We start from the raw sequence: 19,804 nt of genomic DNA on the forward strand, positions 1-19,804 counted from the left end.
AGACCACTTTACCTGCCTCCTGAGAAATCTGTATGCAAGACAAGAAACAACAGTTAGAACTGGACATGGAACAACAGACTGGTTCCAAATTGGGTAAGGAGTACGGCAAGGCTATATATTGTCACCCTGCTTATTTAACTTACATGCAAAGTACATCATGCGAAATGCTGGGCTGGATGAAGCACAAGCTGGAATCAAGATTGCTGGGAGAAATATCAGTAACCTCAGATATTGCAGATGACACCACTCGTATGGCAGAAAGCAAAGAGGAACTAAAGAGCCTCTTGATGAAAGTGAAAGAGGAGAGTGAAAAAGTTGGCTTAAAACTCAGCATTCAAAAAACTAAGATCATGGCATCCAGTCCCATCACTTCATGGCAAATAGATGGGGAAACAATGAAAACAGTGATAAGACTTTATTATCTCTGGGTCCAAAATCACTTCACATGGTTGACTGTAGCCATGAAATTGAAAGACAACTGTTCCTTGGAAGAAAAGGAACCTAGACCAACCTAGAGAGCATATTAAAAAGCAGTGACATTACTTTGCCAACAAAGGTCCATCTAGTCAAAGCTATGGTTTTTCTAGTAGTTATGTATGGTGTGAGAGTTGGACTATAAAGAAAGCTGTGCTTGTTTAGTTGCTCAGTTGTGTTGGACTCTTTGCGAGTCTGACACACATGGACTGCAGGCCACCAGACTCCTCTGTCCATCGGGATTCTCTGGGCAAGACTATTGGAGTGGGTTGCCATGCCTTCCCCCAGGGGATCCTCCCAACTCAAGGATTGAACCCAGGTCTTCTGTACTGCAGACTGATTCTTTACCATCTGAGACACCAGGGACCTTGGCGCCAAAGAACTGATACATTTAAACTGTGGTATTAGAGAAGACTCTTGAGAGTCTGTTGGACTTCAAGGAGATCCAACCAGTCCATCCTAAAGGAAATCAGTCCTAAATATTCATTGGAAGGGCTGATGCTGAGGCTGAAGCTCCAATACTTTGGCCACCTGATGTGAAGAACTGTCTCATTTGAAAAGACCCTGATGCTGAGAAAGATTCAAGGCAGGAGAATAGGGGGCTGACAGAGGACGAGATGGCTGGATGGCATCACTGACTCGATGGACATGAGTTTGAGTGAACTCCGGGAGTAGGTGATGGACAGGGAGGCCTGGCGTGCTGCAGTCCATGGGGTCGCAAAGAGACACGACTGAGCGACTGAACGGAACTGATGGATATGTACCTAGGAGTCAAATTGCCTGGTTATTTGCTAATTGCCAAGCTATTTTGCTAAATGGCTGTACCATTTTACATTCTTACTGTGGAGTATGAGGATTCTAGTTTCTTTCTTTTTTCTCTTTAACTTCCTTTTTTTAAACATCCTTGCCAATGCTTTCTTTTTTATTGTAGTCATTCTAGTAGTGTGAAGTGGTATCTCATTATGATTTGCATTTCCCTAATAGTAATGTTGAGTGACTTTTCATGTACTTAGTGGCCATTTGTATAGTTTCTTTAGAAAAATGTCTATTTGGATCCTTTGCCCATTTAAAAATTGTCTTTTTGAGATAAAGTTTTAAAATATATTCTAGATACAAATCACTTATCAAATATAGGTGAAAATTTTCTTCCATTTTGTAGGGTTTTTTTTTTTTTTTAACTTTTTTGATTTACTTTTCAGCAGGAAAGTTTTAAATCTTAATGAAGCCTAATTGTATATTTTTTTGTTGTTGCTTGTGGTTTGGGTGTTATATCTCAGAAATCATTGTCTAATCCAAGGTCATGAAAATTCTCTTCTGTGTTTTCTTCTAAGAGTTTTATAATTTTAGTGCATGTATTTAGGCTTTGGTTCATTTTAAGTTAATTTTTGTATATAGTTAAAGGTATCAGTTGTATATTTAAAGTTACTTAACTGTTTTAATTCTTAGGGATTTATTATAGATGTAGAATATTTTGATATTATCCAAGTTTTTAGTGCTTTACTGTGGTCTAAAAAGGCATTTGTTTAGGTTTCTTGCCACTGATCTATCTTTAGACATACTCTCTTCTTTTGACTAGCTTTCATATAGCTCATGTAGTGCAGACATGATGCCACATAATAAATACAGAATTTGGAGTTCGGGCACCCTTTACTTGAGTGACATCTCATAGCATTTGTCAATAAAGCTTCTAATTGTTCTGCCAGTGGATTATTTTCTATGATTTTGGTTAGATGGTTCATGTGACTGAGTGGATCCAATGGCATAATTTTAAAAGCAAACATATTCTCAGTCTTTTTTTTTTCTTTTAATTTTTTTTTTAACCGAAAATTTTTGTTTCAGGGAAGAGCCAATCAGCAATGTTGTGCTACTTTCAGGTGAACAGAGAAGGGACTCAGACACACATACACATTATTTTCAATATTTATCAATCATTATATTTAAATTGTAGCATTTGCCAGTTTGATCAGGTCTTTATAGTTACCTAAAGTTTTTATGTAATTGCTGTGACTATATTAGAGAATAAAGTGTTTCAAATTCAGTTGTTTTCAAGAGATTTTTATCATTGAAGATGGAATAAGAGTGGATAATTTAGCCAAAAATATATGGAGTGCTGAAAGTGAATTAGACACTGCGATAGACACTGTACTATTACCAGGAATACAAAGTTGGAGAAGTCACTAATGTCAAGGATCCACACTTGAGTTGGGAGACATAATGTGCTTTGGCATAGTCAATAAAGCAGAAATAGATGTTTCTCTGGAACTCTCTTCCTTTTTCTATGATCCAGAAGATGATGGCAATTTGATCTCTAGTTCCTCTGCCTTCTCTAAATCCACCTTGAACATCTGGAAGTTCATGGTTCGTGTACTGTTGAAGCCTGGCTTGGAGAATTTTGAGCATTACTTTACTAGCGTGTGAGATGAGTGCAATTGTGCAGTAGTTTGAGCATTCTTTGGCATTGGCTTTCTTTGGGATTGAAATGAAAACTGACCTTTTCCAGTTCTGTGGCCACTGTGGAGTTTTCCAAATTTGCTGGCATATTGAGTGCAGCACTTTCACAGCATCATCTTCCAGGATTTGAAATAGCTCAACTGGAATTCCATCATCTTCACTAGCTTTGTTCGTAGTGATGCTTCCTAAGGCCCACTTGACTTCACAGTCCAGGATGTCTAGCTCTAGGTGAGTGATCATACCATTGTGGTTATCTGGGTTATGAAGATCTTTTTTGTATAGTTTTTCTGTGTATTCTTGCCACCTCTTCTTAATATCTTCTGCTTCTGTTAGGTCCATACCATTTGTCTTTTATTGTGCCCATCTTTGTATCTCTAATTTTCTTGAAGAGATCTCTAGTCTTTCCCATTCTATTGTTTCAAGTTTAGTTAGGAATTAAAGAACTTGATGAACACTGTTCCCTTAATGACTTTAGTAAGGATAATGTGAGAAGGTTTCTGTTAGTTCCTGCTCAGAATGTTGTTGACAGTATAAAATAGAACAAAGAAAACAACACATCTCTTAATTTCATTTTGACCTTGGACTTCCCAGGTGGTACTAGCAGTAGAGAACCTGCCTGCCAGTGCAGGAGTTGGAAGAGACATGGGTTCAATCCCTGGGTTGGGAAGATCCCTTGAAGAACGGCATGGCGACCGACTCCACTATTCTTGCCTGGAGAATCCCATGGACAGAGGAACCTGATGGGCTACAGTCCATGGGGTCACAAAGTGACTTAGCATGCACATGTGGATTAAGAAATAGTTCTGGATTAAGAACTAGTTTCTTGCATTCTATATTATTTAAGTCCCTTTTTGTTCAGTTGTTTAGTCATGTCTCTTTGTGACCCCATAGACTGCAGTAGGCCAGGCTTCCCTGTCCTTCACTATCTCCCAGAGTTTGCTCAGACTTATGTCCATTGAGTCGATGATGCCATTCAACCATCTCATCGTTTCCATACACCATTAATTATCCAGATGAAATTTTCACTAAATTATATTAGTCTGGGAGATAGTGAAGGACAGGGAAGCCTGTCATGCTGACGTCCATGGAGTTGCAAAGAGGAACATGACTGAGTGACTACACAATGAATATTATATTCAGAAATAATGTTTCCAAACCATTCTTCCTTTAGAATATAGAGGGGCTAGAAAATGAAATGATATTTTTGGCACTTAATGCTAGTGTTAACATGGACAAAAAGTGCAATTTAAAGTTTTGGTTTTTAACTTTTAATTTGCATTTATGAGGTATATTTGCTTGGATGTGTTTGCTTCAATTGTTTCTAATTTATTGAGGAGCGGCTTGGTCTATAAAAATGAGTTTTGAATATCAAGTTTAAGATTTTCATGAGTGACAGTGAAAATGAATATTAACTTTTCACTATCATGATTTATTGAATAATTCCCAGTGATTATTAAGCACTCCTTATAATGAGTTATAAAAGTTTTGCTAAATGTTGTTTTAAAGTTTTGCTGAGATTTTTAATGACTTCTCTCATAGTACTGATAATTCTTCCTCCTCACGCTCAGTGTCTTTTAAATTCGTACGATTCCAATAGCTCTGAGAAGTATAGAGTAGGAAAAAATAATTTTACTCTCTGAAGGTAGCACCTCTTACAGCCCCTAGCTTGGGCATTTCATATTTAATCAAGTTACCTAGTCCAGTGTGTAATATTGATTGGATTAGGTAGAGTTTATGGAGCAATGCAGTATTTAATTCAGCCCTTTTCTTTTGAGGATATATTTGAAACACCAATTTGTATACTTTATTAGATTTTCTTCTAAAAACTTGGTCTTTGGAGTGAGATTTGAAATTGAATCCTTGACCCCGTCACTTGTTAGCCATATGATTTTGGGCAAATTACTTAAATATCTCTGAACTAGTATTCTCAGCAGTGAAAGAAAGGATATAGAATGAAAGTCATAGGGTTGTGTTCTGGGGATTACATGAGATAATTAAAGAGTCTGAAAGTGAAAGTGAAGTGGCTCAGTCATGTCCAACTCTTTGCGACCCATGGACCATAGCCTACCAGGATCCTCTGTCCATGGGATTTTCCAAGCAAGAGTACTGGAGTGGGGTGCCATTTCCTTCTCCAGGGTATCTTCCTGACCCAGGGGTCGAACCTGGGTCTCCCGCGTCGTAGGCAGACGCTTTACAGTCTGAGCCACCAGGAAAGTCCTATTAAAGAGTCTGTTGCTGCTGCTGCTGCTGCTAAGTCGCTTCAGTTGTGTCCGACTCTGTGTGACCCCGGAGACGGCAGCCCACCAGGCTCCCCCATCCCTGGGATTCTCCAGGCAAGAACACTGGAGTGGGTTGCCATTTCCTTCTCCAATGCATGAAAGTGAACGTGAAGTCACTCAGTCGTGTCAGACTCTTCAGTTCAGTTGCTCAGTTGTGTCCAACTCTTTGTGACCCCATGAATTGCAGCATGCCAGGCCTCCCTGTCCATCACCAACTCCTGGAGTTCACTCAGACTCATGTCCATTGACTCAGTGATGGCATCCAGCCATCTCATCCTCTGTCATCCCCTTCTCCTCCTGCCCCCAATCCCTCCCAGCATCAGAGTCTTTTCCAATGAGTCAACTCTTCGCATGAGGTGGCCAGAGTACTGGAGTTTCAGCTTTAGCATCATTCCTTCCAAAGAAATCCCAGGGCCGATCTCCTTCAGAATGGACTGGTTGGATCTCCTTGCAGTCTAAGGGACTCTTAAGAGTCTTCTCCAACACCACAGTTCAAAAGCATCAATTCTTCGGTGCTCAGCCTTCTTCACAGTCCAACTCTCACATCCATACATTACCACTGGAAAAACCATAGCCTTGACTAGACAGACCTTTGTTGGCAAAGTAATGTCTCAGCTTTTGAATATGCTATCTAGGTTGGTCATAACTTTCCTTCCAAGGAGTAAGCGTCTTTTAGTTTCATGGCTGCAGTCACCATCTGCAGTGATTTTGGAGCCCCCAAAAATAAAGTCTGACACTGTTTCCTCTGTTTTCCCATCTATTTCCCATTAAGTGATGGGATCGGATGCCATGATCTTCATTTTCTGAATGTTGAGCTTTAAGCCAACTTTTTCGCTCTCCACTTTCACTTTCATCAAGAGGCTTTTTAGTTCCTCTTTACTTTCTGCCATAAGGGTGGTGTCATCTGCATATCTGAGGTTATTGATATTTTTCCCGGCAATCTTGATTCCAGCTTGTGTTTCTTCCAGTCCAGCGTATCTCATGATGTACTCTGCATATAAGTTAAAGAAGCAGGGTGACAGTATACAGCCTTGACGTACTCCTTTTCCTATTTGGAACCAGTCTGTTGTTCCATGTCCAGTTCTAACTGTTGCTTCCTGACCTGCATACTGATTTCTCAAGAGGCAGGTCAGGTGGTCTGGTATTCCCATCTCTGACAGAATGTGGTCCACTGGAGAAGGGAATGGCAAACCACTTCAGTATTGTTGCCTTGAGAACCCCATGAACAGTATGAAAAGGCAAAATGATAGGATACTGAAAGAGGAACTCCCCAGGTCAGTAGGTGCCCAATATGCTACTGGAGATCATTGGAGAAGTAATTCCAGAAAGAATGAAGGGATGGAGCCAAAGCAAAAAGAATACCCAGCTGTGGATGTGACTGGTGACAGAAGCAAGGTCCAATGCTGTAAAGAGCAATATTGCATAGGGACCTGGAATGTCAGGTCCATGAATCAAGGCAAATTGGAAGTGGTCAAACAAGAGATGGCAAGAGTGAATGTCGACATTCTAGGGATCAGCGAACTAAAATGGACTGGAATGGGTGAATTTAACTCAGATGACCATTATATCTACTACTGCAGGCAGGAATCCCTCAGAAGAAATGGAGTGGCCATCATGGTCAACAAGAGAGTCTGAAATGCAGTACTTGGATGCAATCTCAAAAATGACAGAATGATCTCTGTTTGTTTCCAAGGCAAACCATTCAATATCGCAGTAATCCAAGTCTATGCCCCAACCAGTAATGCTGAAGATCTGAAGTTGAATGGTTCTATGAAGACCTACAAGACCTTTTAGAACTAACACCCAAAAAAGATGTCCTTTTCATTATAGGGGACTGGAATGCAAAAGTAGGAAGTCAAGAATCATCTGGAGTAACAGGCAAATTTGGCCTTGGAATACGGAATGAAGCAGGGCAAAGACTAATAGAGTTTTGCCAAGAAAATGCACTGGTCATAGCAAACACCCTCTTCCAACAACACAAGAGAAGACTCTATACATGGACATCACTAGATGGTGAACACCGAAATCGGATTGATTATGTTCTTTGCAACCAAAGATGGAGAAGCTCTATACAGTCAACAAAAACAAGACCAGGAGCTGACTGTGGCTCAGATCATGAACTCCTTATTACCAAATTCAGACTTAAATTGAAGAAAGTAGGGAAAACCACTAGACCATTCAGGTATGACCTAAATCAAATCCCTTATGATTATACAGTGGAAGTGAGAAATAGATTTAAGGGCCTAGATCTGATAGATAGAGTCCGACTCTTAGTCCTGTGCTAAACCAGATGAATTCTTTCTCGCTCCTTCAGTCCGTCTTTGCTTTAAAAGCCTTCTTCAGTTTCCCATAGGTTTCCTTGATAGAATTGTAAATATTAATTTTTTCAAAATTATTAAATATATTCAAATTATTGTCTTCTGGTAGCTCATGAAGTGTGAGGACAGTGAAAAAGCATGTTGGAAGTCTGCTGCTGTGTTGTATAAAAACATTGGCTTGAGAAACTTCTGATATGGTCTCTTACCATTTTTTATAATTTCGAAAAACTTCAAGGAAATTTAGTTTTAAATCTGAGTTTATTGCTTTCGTTTTTGTGACATAATTGAATTTTCCCAAATGAATGAAAGTGAAAATTTAGCCATTCTTGAATAAATTATAATGACTAGATCAGCACTGTTCAGTTGGAATATTATTTGTGCCACATGTGTAATTTAAAATTTTGTAGAAGGTATATGAGAAGAAATCAGGTAGAATTAGTTTTAATAATATATTTTATTTAACTTCATATGTACAAAATCTCTTTCAACATATAATTGACCTAACAATTGTTAATGATATTTTACGTTGTTTTGTGCTTCAAAATCAGAAATATCACGTGTTTTATACTTTGAGCACATTTCAGTTTGAACTAGATACATTTCAAGAGATACATGTGGCTAGTGGCCACTACATTATATGACATAGGTCTAGGTAAATAAAATGTAATATTACAACAATAGTGGGCTTTAGCTGTGTGTGATAGAACGTCAATAGTTATCGCTGGTTTAAAGCTTGTCTTTATGTTGTAGCAGTCACTTATGTGGATGGTGAAAATTTACCCATATTTGCAATCTCTGTCCCATAAATGATTTCACCAGTTATTCATTTTTCATTCCCAAAGACTTGTAAGTTTTCATAGGCCTAAAATATGCTCTTAGATGATTGAGAGAGTAAACCGAATTTAGTATACATTTGTTCTCTTCACATTCATAAAATCTGTAGGTGTGACATGAGCAAGTTTGTATTTTGAGAAGCTCCTCTTGGTTCACTGTGAAGAGATTGGAGAAGGTGTGACAAGGCGGAGAGATAGTGGGAAGGCTATTGCAGTTTACAGCCCCTGATGGGAGGGTGTGTGGGTGGGAGATAAGATAGAAAGAAGGGGGCTTATAGTAGTAGCTTGAGGGTGATTGAAGAAATGGTTTTGTTTTTCTTTGCTTGTGTGCATTTTAAAGATGATTGAGACTTAAAGTGTAGATGTGAGGTGTCCTGTTGAGAAGAAGAAGATGAACATATGAGAGAAAAGGATAACTGATAGGGTAATCCAGAGAAAAGATGGGAAGAGATGAAACTTGTATATAAAGATATATTTTTTTTTTTGCATAGGTTTTGTCAAGTTGCCTTAAACTTTACAACTGTGGGAAATATCTGTCACTAAGAAAATCAAAGGATAAATTAAAGACTAGAGTTGTATTCTCCTCCATCTCCTTAGAAGGGAGAGAAAAGGTGAAATTAGAATTAAAATAAGAAGCGATAGAGAGCTGACTTGTGGTTGCCAAGGGGGTGGGGGTTGGGAGAGGGATGGAGTGGGAGATTGGGGTTAGCAGATGTAAGCTGTTGTATTTGTTGTTCAGTCGCTAAGTTGTGTCCAGCTCTTAATGACTCTGGATTGCAGCACAGCCAGATTCCCCTGTCCTTCAGCATCTGCTCGAGTCTGCTCAGATTCGTGTCTGTTGAGTTGGTGCTGCTAGCTAACCATCTCATCCTCTGCCACCCCCTTCTCTTTCGCTTCCAGTCTTCTCCAGCATCAGGGTCTTTTCTATTAAATATGGAATGGATAAACAACAAGGTTCTACTGTATAGCACTGGAAACTAAATCCTATGCTAAACCATGGTGGAAAAGAATATACATATGTGTGTGTAACTAGATCACTTTGCTCTACAGAAGTTGACACAACATTGTGAATCAACTTCAATTAAAAAAAAGTGATTTAGCAGCAGTTTGGATCAATAAGTATGTTTGAGACCAGAATGTATACTTGGCATCAGTAAATGGTAATACTTATTTAAAACTTTCTCACTCAGAAGATTTTATTTAAATATAAAATCTTAATGAAAGTAAACTGTTTTTATGTAAAGTTTTAATAGAACACAAAATGGCCAAGAGCATTGGTTCCACCTGTGCTGGTTTTAAGGCATGGAGACATGCTCAGGTTACCTCAGGTGATGGAGGATTTTTGTTTGGATTCTGAGGGAAGGAGGCCCAACACAGTCAGTGTCTGCTGTTGGGATGAGACAGTTTCTGGGAGATCACATGGTGTCTCCTCAATCCACAGTCCCTGCCCTTGACCTCCCTCCTGCCAACCCGTGGAAACCCTTTTCACACAAAATCAGTAGTTAAAAGACATACAAGAATTGAGCTTCACGGATTTGAGTGAAGTTAGGAAGCTGATCTCTGCCAGACTTTTTTGTCTCTTCTGCCTCTCTGAGGTATCTTCCTTTTTTCTTCTTCCTGTGGTCTTCCTGGGGGTCTGTAGGAATGTGTGAAGACTTCTCTAACACCAGTCATTCCTCATCAGCTAGAAGAACAGCAATTCTGTTGCCACATTTTTGCTTTAGTGGCTCATTGGCAACTCTAGTAAATGCCATTCCCCTTGGCTGCTGAACCTGACTCCCCTTTTTCTGGTCACCTTCTTATGACTTTGCTTCTGTCTGTCGTTATACTGTGACTAGTGTCAGCTTCTCCTGCTAATACCATCTTTATGTCTCATTCAAGTGCCTCAACAGACAAGCCCTCATTGAATTGATTAGTTAATATCCAAGCAGAATCACTTCTGTAGGGGTCTGCTGGGCTCCCTCATGTCTGGTTCTAAAAGTGGCTGCCGTTGGCACAGAGGCCAATTCTTCGTCCTTTGGCATGCCGCTAAGCTACTGGGGGCACATGGCATAGTGACTGGGTGGAGGACTCCACCTTCTGCTTTCCTCAGAAGGTGGCTGTGGACGGTTTTTGGCCTATTCATTACATAGGACGCTCTTTACTTACTTTCTTGATACCACAGTTAATAAAAGATGGAGCACTTTTTTATTTGACTCTTCTTTTCTTGTTGGTAATAATGATAACAGCCTAAGCTGTCACTCAGGTGTTGTCCATGTGCAGGGACTGTATCAGTCATTTTACACGCAGTAGTTCATGAACTATGTGATACGTCTTACTGATGAGAAAACTGAGTCACATTGAAATGTGAAGTGCCTTGTTTAGTGCTTACATCTTTTCACTAGTAGGGTGGGGAGGGTTAAATATAGGCAGTTAGCTTTCCAAACAACCAAGACTTAAAGTCTAGCATAACATTTCAGAGCTTCAACTGACCAGGGCGATCATATATCATATTTCTCCTATTTTATGTATGAGACGAGAGTTTAGGTGACTTGCTTAAGTATGCAGAGGCAAACTGCATTCAGTTCATTTCCAGTGAACTGAGTTTCCAAATCCTAGATGAGTCCTCTTTCTGCTTTTAAACAAGTACCTAAGATACAGAAACTTTTGAGTGTTAATCAGGAAACCCAAACTTATTAAGTGTTAGCAGATATAGTAAGTGCATACATAATGTGTGTTATACACAATCATCCCTGGAGTCTTTTGTGTTTTTAGACTATTATTTAGCTTGAGGATGATATATATACTGAAAAGACACTGAGGTTGATTACTCATAAGAAATGTGTATTGAAGAAACTATTACCATTATTTTTGGCCGCACCGTGTGGCATGTGGGATCTTACTTCCACAACCCGGGACTGAACCTGTACCCGCTGTGGTGAAAGTGTGGAGCCTTACTGCCAGGGAGGTCCCAAAGAAACTGTTACTGATTTAATGTCCCTATGACTAGCTGAAGGTGAAAGGATTTTCTTGCCAGGTTTTAATCTTCCGGTGAGGTTATATGTGGCAGTGATTGAGAAGGTCCAACGTGAAGCATGATGGAGGAAATCAGTTGAAATTCAGTGAAGGTGCACTCCCCCAGTCAGTTCAGTCGCTCAGTTGTGTCCGACTCTTTGCGACCCCATGGACTGCAGCCCGCCAGGCTTCCCTGTCCATCACCAACTCCCGGAGCCTACTCAAACTCATCTCCATCATGTCGGTGATGCCATCCAACCATCTCATCCTCTGTTGTCCCCTTTTCCTCCCGCCTTCAGTCTTTCCCAGCATCAGGGTCTTTTCCAGTGAGTTGATTCTTCACATCAGGTGGCCAACGTATTGGAGTTTCAGCTTCAGCATCAGTCCTTCCAATGAACACCCAGGACTGATCTCCTTTAGGACTGACTGGTTGGATCTCCTTGCAGTCCAAGGGACTCTCAAGAGTCTTCTCCAGCACCACAGTTCAAAAGCATCAATTCTTCAGCACTCAGCTTTCTTTATACTCCAACTCCCACATCCATACATGACTACTGAAAAAACTATAGCCTTGACTAGACAGACCTTTGTTGGCAAAGTAATGTCTCTGCTTTTTAATACTGAAGAACATGCTGTCTAGGTTGGTCATAACTTTCCTTCCAAGGAGTAAGTGTCTTTTAATTTCATGGCTGCATTCACCATCTGCAGTGATTTTGGAGCCCCCCAAAATAAAGTCAGCCACTGTTTCCACTGTTTCCCCATCTATTTGCCATGAAGTGATGGGACTGGATGCCATGATCTTAGTTTTCTGAATGTTGAGCTTTAAGCCAACTTTTTCACTCTCCTCTTTCACTTTCAAGAGGCTCTTTAGTTCCTCTTCACCTTCTGCCATAAGGGTGGTGTCATCTGCATATCTGAAGTTATTGATATTTCTCCCGGCAGTCTTGATTCCAGCTTGTGCTTCATCCAGCCCAGCGTTTCTCATGATGTACTCTGCATAGAAGTTAAATAAGCAGGATGACAATATACAGCCTTGACGTACTCCTTTTCCTATTTGGAACCAGTCAGTTGTTCCGTGTCCAGTTCTAACTGTTGCTTCCTGACCTGCATACAGGTTTCTCAAGAAGCAGGTCAGGTAGTCTGGTATTCCCAACTCTTTCAGAATTTTCCACAGTTTCTTGTGATCCACATAGTCAAAGGCTTTGGCATAGTCAATAAAGCAGAAATAGATGTTTTTCTGGAACTCTTTTGCTTTTTCCGTGATCCAGCGGATGTTGGCAATTTGATCTCTGGTTCCTCTGCCTTTTCTAAAACCAGCTTGAACATCTGGAAGTTCATGGATCACATATTGCTGAAGCCTGGCTTGGAGAACTTTGAGCATTACTTTCCTAGCGTGTGAGATGAGTGCAATTGTGCGGTAGTTTGAGCATTCTTTGGCATTGCCTTTCTTCGGGATTGGAATGAAAACTGACCTTTTCCAGTCCTGTGGCCGCTGCTGAGTTTTCCAAATTTGCTGGCGTATTGAGTGTAGCACTTTCACAGCATCATAAAAACCTGTTTACTGATTTCTTGTATTCAAAGATGTCACAGTCTAATTTGGGGAAAAAAGACTTGCCTGAAGTTCATCATGGTTCAGTGAAATAAATGCTCATGGAGGTAAATACCAAGTTATGTGGAAACATTGAGATTGCGACGGAGTGACTGGGTTATTAGGCAGGTATCAGGAAGATTACTGGTTAGCATATGAGGTAGTCTTCGGGTTGAGTCTTTAAGGAAGAGGAGGAGATTGCCAGGCTGACTGTGCCTGGAAGAGTATTACTGCATGAGGAAGCAATGCCAAGGAAGCACATGGTGTCTGAGGACTCAGGTCACCTGGTTTTGTGGTGGATGGTGGTGGGCTGGGCCTCATGACTGCAGCTGGACCATCCAGATTCACTAGGTCTCCACTTTTTGACCCTGAACCCACTTCCAAATTTTAAGCACAGCAATGTCAACTTGATCAAAAATTGTATCAGAATATTCATGTTTCTTTTTTTTCTTAATTCCACCCCCCGAAGCATACATCCACTCTTGATAATCTTTGTAGTCATTTTTTAAATAAACTTGGGGGGGAAACCCTGAGAATTAGAGGGATTTCATTTCCTCCTTCCCATTTTATTGTTGAACAAACCTAAAGCCTTTACTTTTCATTTGTGCTGTACTTTTAATTTATCTTTACCACTTGCTTATTGCCAAGTGTGAGGCTTTTTATGCAGTAGCTTGTTTTGTTTGGTTAAGGGAAAAGGACTGGCATGGTGAGAATGGTTGTAAGAGTTGATAAAGCTGGAAGGTAGGCAGGGGCTAGTTCAGATAGTCAGAAGCCTTGTGTCTCATTTTGAGGAAGCTGTATTTTATAGTTGAGAGTCTCTAAAAGTCTGAAATGGATAAGGGGCGGAGCGGAGGGATTGGAGGAGGGGAATGAGAAGATCAGCTTTACATTTTTGGAAGGTAATTTTGGCTTTGTTGAGGAAGATGGATTAGAGAAGGAACAGTGTAGACAAGGGAGCGGTGGTCCCTACCAGCAGCATCACCTGGGAATTTGTTAGAACTGCAGATTCTCAGGTCCCACCCCAGACATATTGAGTCAGAAACTCTGGGAGTAGGGTGCAGCAGTGTGTGTTTCATTTGATTCTGATGAATGCGAAAGTTTAACTAACGTGATGTAAAGGCTGATGAGGCTGTACATTATGGTTTGCATTTGCCTTTCATGTTAATTATGTAGTCAGTTTTGTTGAGATGTTCATTATATTAGTATCTTACATTTCACAATCAAGAGAAATAGAATAACTAGGATTTTGTGATTCAGTTATTTATATGAAAGCCTAATATTAAGATTTGAAAAGTTGGGATAGTGTGGTGATAATACTTGGAAAAGGGAGGCAGTCTAGGATCATGTGGAACAGTATAAACTACAGTCATAGAGAAACACTTTGTAGAATAAAAGGAGTAAGAGGGGCTTAATCTTGAGTACTCTAGGTGTTGCCTGTATGTGACACTAATTTGTACTGTGGTACTTAAATCTGCAGTAGGGAACACTGAAGACATTGTTTTCAAGAAAAGGGGGACATGAACTCTTTGTGGAGCCCAAAGGAAGGGATGGATTTACTCAAGATTAGCTAAGATGCAATTGGTTCCACACAACTGTTAAGAGGTGGTCTATTTTTGTTCTTTAAATAATAGCAGTTGATTTGCATCTAACCTAGTTTTCATTTCTTTTTCTTTGAGGGTGTGAGGGCTGTGGGTTTAAATTTCAACTTTGTGGAAATGGGACTGAGTAAATCTGATAATCTTCTTTATTTTCCTCTGTTAGCTTAGCTGGGTGACCAAACATACAGATAAAGCAAACGCTTTGTAAATATTAATGTATCTTAAAGGATAAGTAACCTTTTTTTCTCCTTTGAATTTTATTCCAGGACCCATCAGTTACACAGGTGACAAGAAATGTCCCACCAGGACTTGATGAATACAATCCATTCTCAGATTCTAGAACAGTAAGACTATTCTTAATTGGACTACTTTTAAATATTAAAATGGAAATTAAATGGGATTTATATCTCAGTTATGGTTTCTTTTAAGTTGATTGTTAAATTTATATAAAACAAGCTGTTAGTGTTTTATTTAGAATTTAGCAAGTTCTCTTTTTTAAAAAAAAGGAATATTCCAAGTAATTGAAAATACCATGATGGTTCTACAAATTGCTAATAACCCCTCTAATATGTTATATTGCTACAGTTTTTTAAACAGGGGAGATTTTTTGCTATCCATGTTGTTTTCATGGTAATACAGGGTGATGTTTTCTTACAGAGATGTTTGTACAGAACTGTACCATTAATATTTGTATGATTGTCATCTGAATTAGGTGATTCTGAATAAGACTAGCCTTCTCCTCTGGTCGACTAGAATCTCTGGAACTTTATCCGGCCTAGAAACATAATCTTCTCAAAATGAAGTCTTGGTTTATAAAATGAAGGAGTATGGACAAATCCCTCAAGGACGGGGTTCTCTACCTTTAATGCATGTTAAAAGCAGCTGGGGAACTTTATTACAGTGTCTGTTAGGGCCCTAATCCCTCATAAGGCAGCTTTTTGTTTTTCCTTTCATCCTTTAGATAATTTTATTGTGAGCCAGTTTTGAGGACTACTGAAGATAGGTTGAGAATTCTCTCTCAAAAATTCTCTGGCAAATAATTTTGTCTCCTGTATTTGAGCCTTTAGCTTAAATATCACACTCATGAGGCCCTTAGTTTTAAACATTGTTAGCTCCTGAAATTTTAGTCATCCTGATATTAAAGATATTGAAGTCCTTCAGTTCCGTGCTTGCATTTACATGTCAGCATAAGGATGCTTAATTGATCATCTCTTCCTGAAGATCATATTTTTCATAATCTAGAAAATAATCCTGGAAGATCATATAGGGTTTTGCTTGGAAATATCTTCATGGTTTATTAACTTTTTAGTTTTAGGAAGAAATTTGTGCAAGATAAAAGCCCTAAAATAAGGGTGAACTTTTAAATTTCACTGTATTTCGAAGTCCTCATTTATTTTAACAGCCTCTGTTTAGCAACTGCAACCCAGGCTGAGATCATTTTCACTGAGCATGTCAGTTTCATATTGAACCCTGTGAAATGACCAACAAGTTGACCAGTGTTGACATGTAAAGATAGCAATGTCATATGGCACAGCCTTATAGAAAACTGTGAAAAAGTACGAGATTGCAACTTGGTAGGAGTTGAAAGGAAGAAAAAGAGCCTGGTATATTTTATTCCACTATATGTAATTCTTCTAACATGATTTCTGGAGGGTAGAGATTTGAATGACTGTTAAAGTTTGCTGGTGATGAATAAAGAGAGATTTTTATATACTTTTTGGGAAGATTTTACTAGCAATAAATATGTTTAACCTTTTTACAGTAGTAGTTTTAGATTATTCTTTGTGGTAATGTTAATAGTAGTGTTCTTCAACAAGTTGTCTACTTTGTGCCCTCTGCTTTTACCTGTATTATCAAATTCTTATGACAACATTGAACACGGATATTTTCTGTTTCCTTTCACTGATAAAGAAACTGAAACACCAGTCATCTAGTTAGTAAGTGGCAGAACTGGTTTACGTAACTCATCTTTTTTTTTTTTGTAAAGCTTTTGCATTTTCCATTTTGCTCCTGCTGTCTTTAGAGGCAGATGCCTAAGAAGGCAATGGCACCCCACTCCAGTGCTCTTGCCTGGAAAATCCCATGGACGGAGGAGCCTGGTGGGCTGCAGTCCATGGGGTCGCGAAGAGTCGGACGCGACTGAGCGACTTGACTTTCACTTTTCACTTTCATGCATTGGAGAAGGAAATGGCAACCCACTCCAGTGTTCTTGCCTGGAGAATCCCAGGGACGGCGGAGCCTGGTGGGCTGCCGTCTATGGGGTCGCACAGAGTTGGATATGACTGAAGCGACTTAGCAGCAGCAGCAGCAACCTAAGAAATAGCAGGTATAGTCTTGGTCATGGAAATTTTCTCACCTAATTGGGATTTTAAAAAATTACACAAAGAAGATATATCCAGGAAAAAAAATATAAATTATGATTTTAAATGTTTGAGACTTTACAGTCAAGGAAAGATTTTCTGAAAGAATAGCTAGGCAATAATGAACAGCCAACTTACAATGAAACTTCTCTTAGATTTTATGAGCAATGATACAGTGTCAGAACCAGGAAAATTATTGATGTAAGAGCACTGATGCATTTTGCACTGAACTTTTTACATTGGGGAAAACACAGGTAAAATAATTTAAAATTTCAGAGTTCTTTTGTTTCATAAGGTATGATTTTAGAAATTTGTTTCCCCTCCTTTTCTGCAGCTGTGACTATTTTCTAAGACAGAGCAGGTGTACTTGGATAATTGGATTAAGTGATATTTCAGAACTCCAAATACTATTTTAGTGGATTGTTGTTATCCATATTTGTCGTAGAAAAATATTTGTGACAGTGAAGCAATCTTCTAGATTGTTGCATAAGGGTGTGGTGAACTACTTGAGGTCTAGTAGGAAGATCCTTTAGCAGAATTAGTGTATAGCTTTGTTAAGACTTTAGAAAGTTCCTTTCTTTCTTATTTTTCTTTTTAGGTTTCCTTTTATATTTAATTTTCTGTTTGAGTGGAAATTTTAAGGAAAGTAACAAATATTTAAATAATTTTAATAATTTATAAATTCATAAAATACCATGTAATTTTTAGACTGAGGGTTGGCAGGATACTGTAAATGTGGTAGTCTGAATTGAGATGTGCTATGAAGTGGAGGATAGTCTTTGGTTATGAAATAATTTTTTTTGTTTGAACTCAAAATGCAGTTTACCTCTGGTATTATGTTGAGCATGATGGGTTCCCTGGCTTACCCTCTAAAACTTAATATATAAATTACTAGAAGAATTAGTTCATCCTTGAGAATTGTTACATATTTAGGGGGAATGTTTTCCTTTTAAATTAGGCAACAGTTTAAAATGCCTGTTGCAACTTGATTCTCAACAAGCTTCAGCCACTGGTGATGGCATTCATGGCTTCAGACAGGACTTTTTCTGGCAAGTATTGAAGCGTAGGAATATGGAGACAGCCCTGTCTGTGTGTATGGAGGAAGTGTGGTACTGTTGGTAAAATCTTCAGTGACGCTTCTCATGGCCTCGTTTACTGTCATGCTGTTTTCCTTCAGGAATAGGCTGTTTCGTTTCTTTCCTGTTCTGCTGGTTGTTGGTATTTATGATTTCTGTCACATAAAGCAGCAAGATCTGCAGAAGAACCAAGAGAAGAAAATTCCAAGTACTAGCATGCTTAGGCGGTCATTTATGACCGTAAAGGACATAGGTAATTGATTTATGTAAATAGGAACTGCCTCTAAGTCAGTTCAGGACATGGAGTAGACTGAAAATCATAAGACCTGGATTCTAGTCTAGTCCCTACCACTAATTAGTTGCTACCTTTAGGAAGCCATCTAACCTCTTTGGGCATTTTAAAAAAATTTTATTTTTAATTGAATGATAATTGCTTTACAATGTTGTGTTGGTTTCTGCCATACGTCTACATGACTCGGCCATAGATATCCACATGTCCCCTCCCTCTTGTGCCTAGAACCTCCCTTCCACCTCCCACCAGATCCCACCGCTCTCGCTTGTCGCAAGCACCTGCTCTATACACAACTTCCCTTTAGCTATCTGTTTGTGCATTTTTTTTCCCCCAAATGTGTAACAGTGGAACTAGAGAGGAAGATTTGAGTTAAATAATTTCTAATGTCAACTTTTCTTTTGATAATGGATTAAAATTTTAGCTCCAGGAACTGACTGGTTAGTACATAGTATTTTTACCTATTTTTAATACTGCAAAAGCAATTTCTGTACTGTAATAACTTTTCATTTTCTTTTGGCATACATTTCTGTAAATTTTTTTTTTTTTTTTCTCCTTTGCTTCTTGTCTCTCTTGGAGCTCATAATCTGTCCCTTCAGAAACCTTCTTTGTTTTTAGTCTCATTTAATGTTAACTATTGCCTTCTAGTGTCATCGGCTGGAAGCACCTGAGTCTTCTTTGTCTCAAACAGCTTCGTATCCTACATCTAATCAGTAGCCACATCCTGTCATTTATACCTCCAGGAGAGATTATGTGTCTGTCCTTTTCGTTCCTACTAAACTGTCCTAATTCAGGTACTCATGTGAGATAATACAATGGCCTATCTACTTACCTGTCTCTAGTTTCTCTTCTTCAAATCTTTTTTTTTCCGGCTGTGACTAGAATTATTTTTTTTAAGGCCAAGTTCGGATTAGGTCTTCACTCCTTAGAAATGTGTCATACGGGAGACCCAGGTTTGATCCCTGGGTTGGAAAGATCCCCTGGAGAAGGGAAAAGGCTACCCACTCCAGTATTCTTCCCTGGAGGATTACACGGACAGAGGAGCCTGGCAGGCTACAGTTCATGGGGTTAAGAATAACGAATGCCAAGTACATTTTTTGCTTCCCTGGTAGCTCAGCTGGTAAAGAATCTGCTTGCAATGCAGGAGACCCTGGTTCAATTCCTAGGTTGGGAAGATACCCTGGAGAAGGGATAGGCTACCAACTCCAGTATTCTTGGGCTTCCCTGGTGGCTCAGACGGTAAAGAAACCGCCTGCAATGTGGAAGATCTGGGTTCGATCCCTGGGTTGTGAAGAAGAGGAGGGCGTGGCAACCCACTCCAGTATTCTTGCCTGGAGAATTCCCATGGACAGAGGAGCCTAGTGGTCTGCAGTCCATGGGATCTCAAAGAGTTGGAAACCACTGAGCGACTAAGCACAATATCTTTTTTTTTTTTTTTAATTTATTACTTTATCTTTTAGAGCAGTTTTAGGTTTGTAGAAAAATTGAGCAGAAAGTAGAAAGTCTCATCAGACTTCTCCCCTTGACTGTCTTTTAAATCTTATCTT

The 19,804-nt window shown here is 39.3% G+C and overlaps 1 protein-coding gene across 7 annotated transcripts in view; it reads left to right on the forward strand.

Moving 5' to 3' along the window:
• The window catches only part of SCAMP1 (secretory carrier membrane protein 1), a 150,707-nt gene that overhangs the window by 15,603 nt on the left and 115,300 nt on the right, over positions 1 to 19,804 (forward strand). For 5 of the 7 annotated variants that reach the window (NM_001076054.2, XM_059890510.1, XM_059890512.1 and 2 more), the window contains exon 2: positions 14,799 to 14,876. The exons of the other annotated variants lie outside the window; for them this stretch is intronic. In NM_001076054.2, the coding sequence (NP_001069522.1) occupies positions 14,799 to 14,876 (78 nt within the window). The remainder of the gene's footprint in view (positions 1 to 14,798; positions 14,877 to 19,804) is intronic. 7 annotated transcript variants of the gene reach the window in all.

Source organism: Bos taurus, chromosome 10 (genome assembly GCF_002263795.3).
Source record: "Bos taurus isolate L1 Dominette 01449 registration number 42190680 breed Hereford chromosome 10, ARS-UCD2.0, whole genome shotgun sequence".
Classification (NCBI taxonomy): domain Eukaryota; kingdom Metazoa; phylum Chordata; class Mammalia; order Artiodactyla; family Bovidae; genus Bos; species Bos taurus.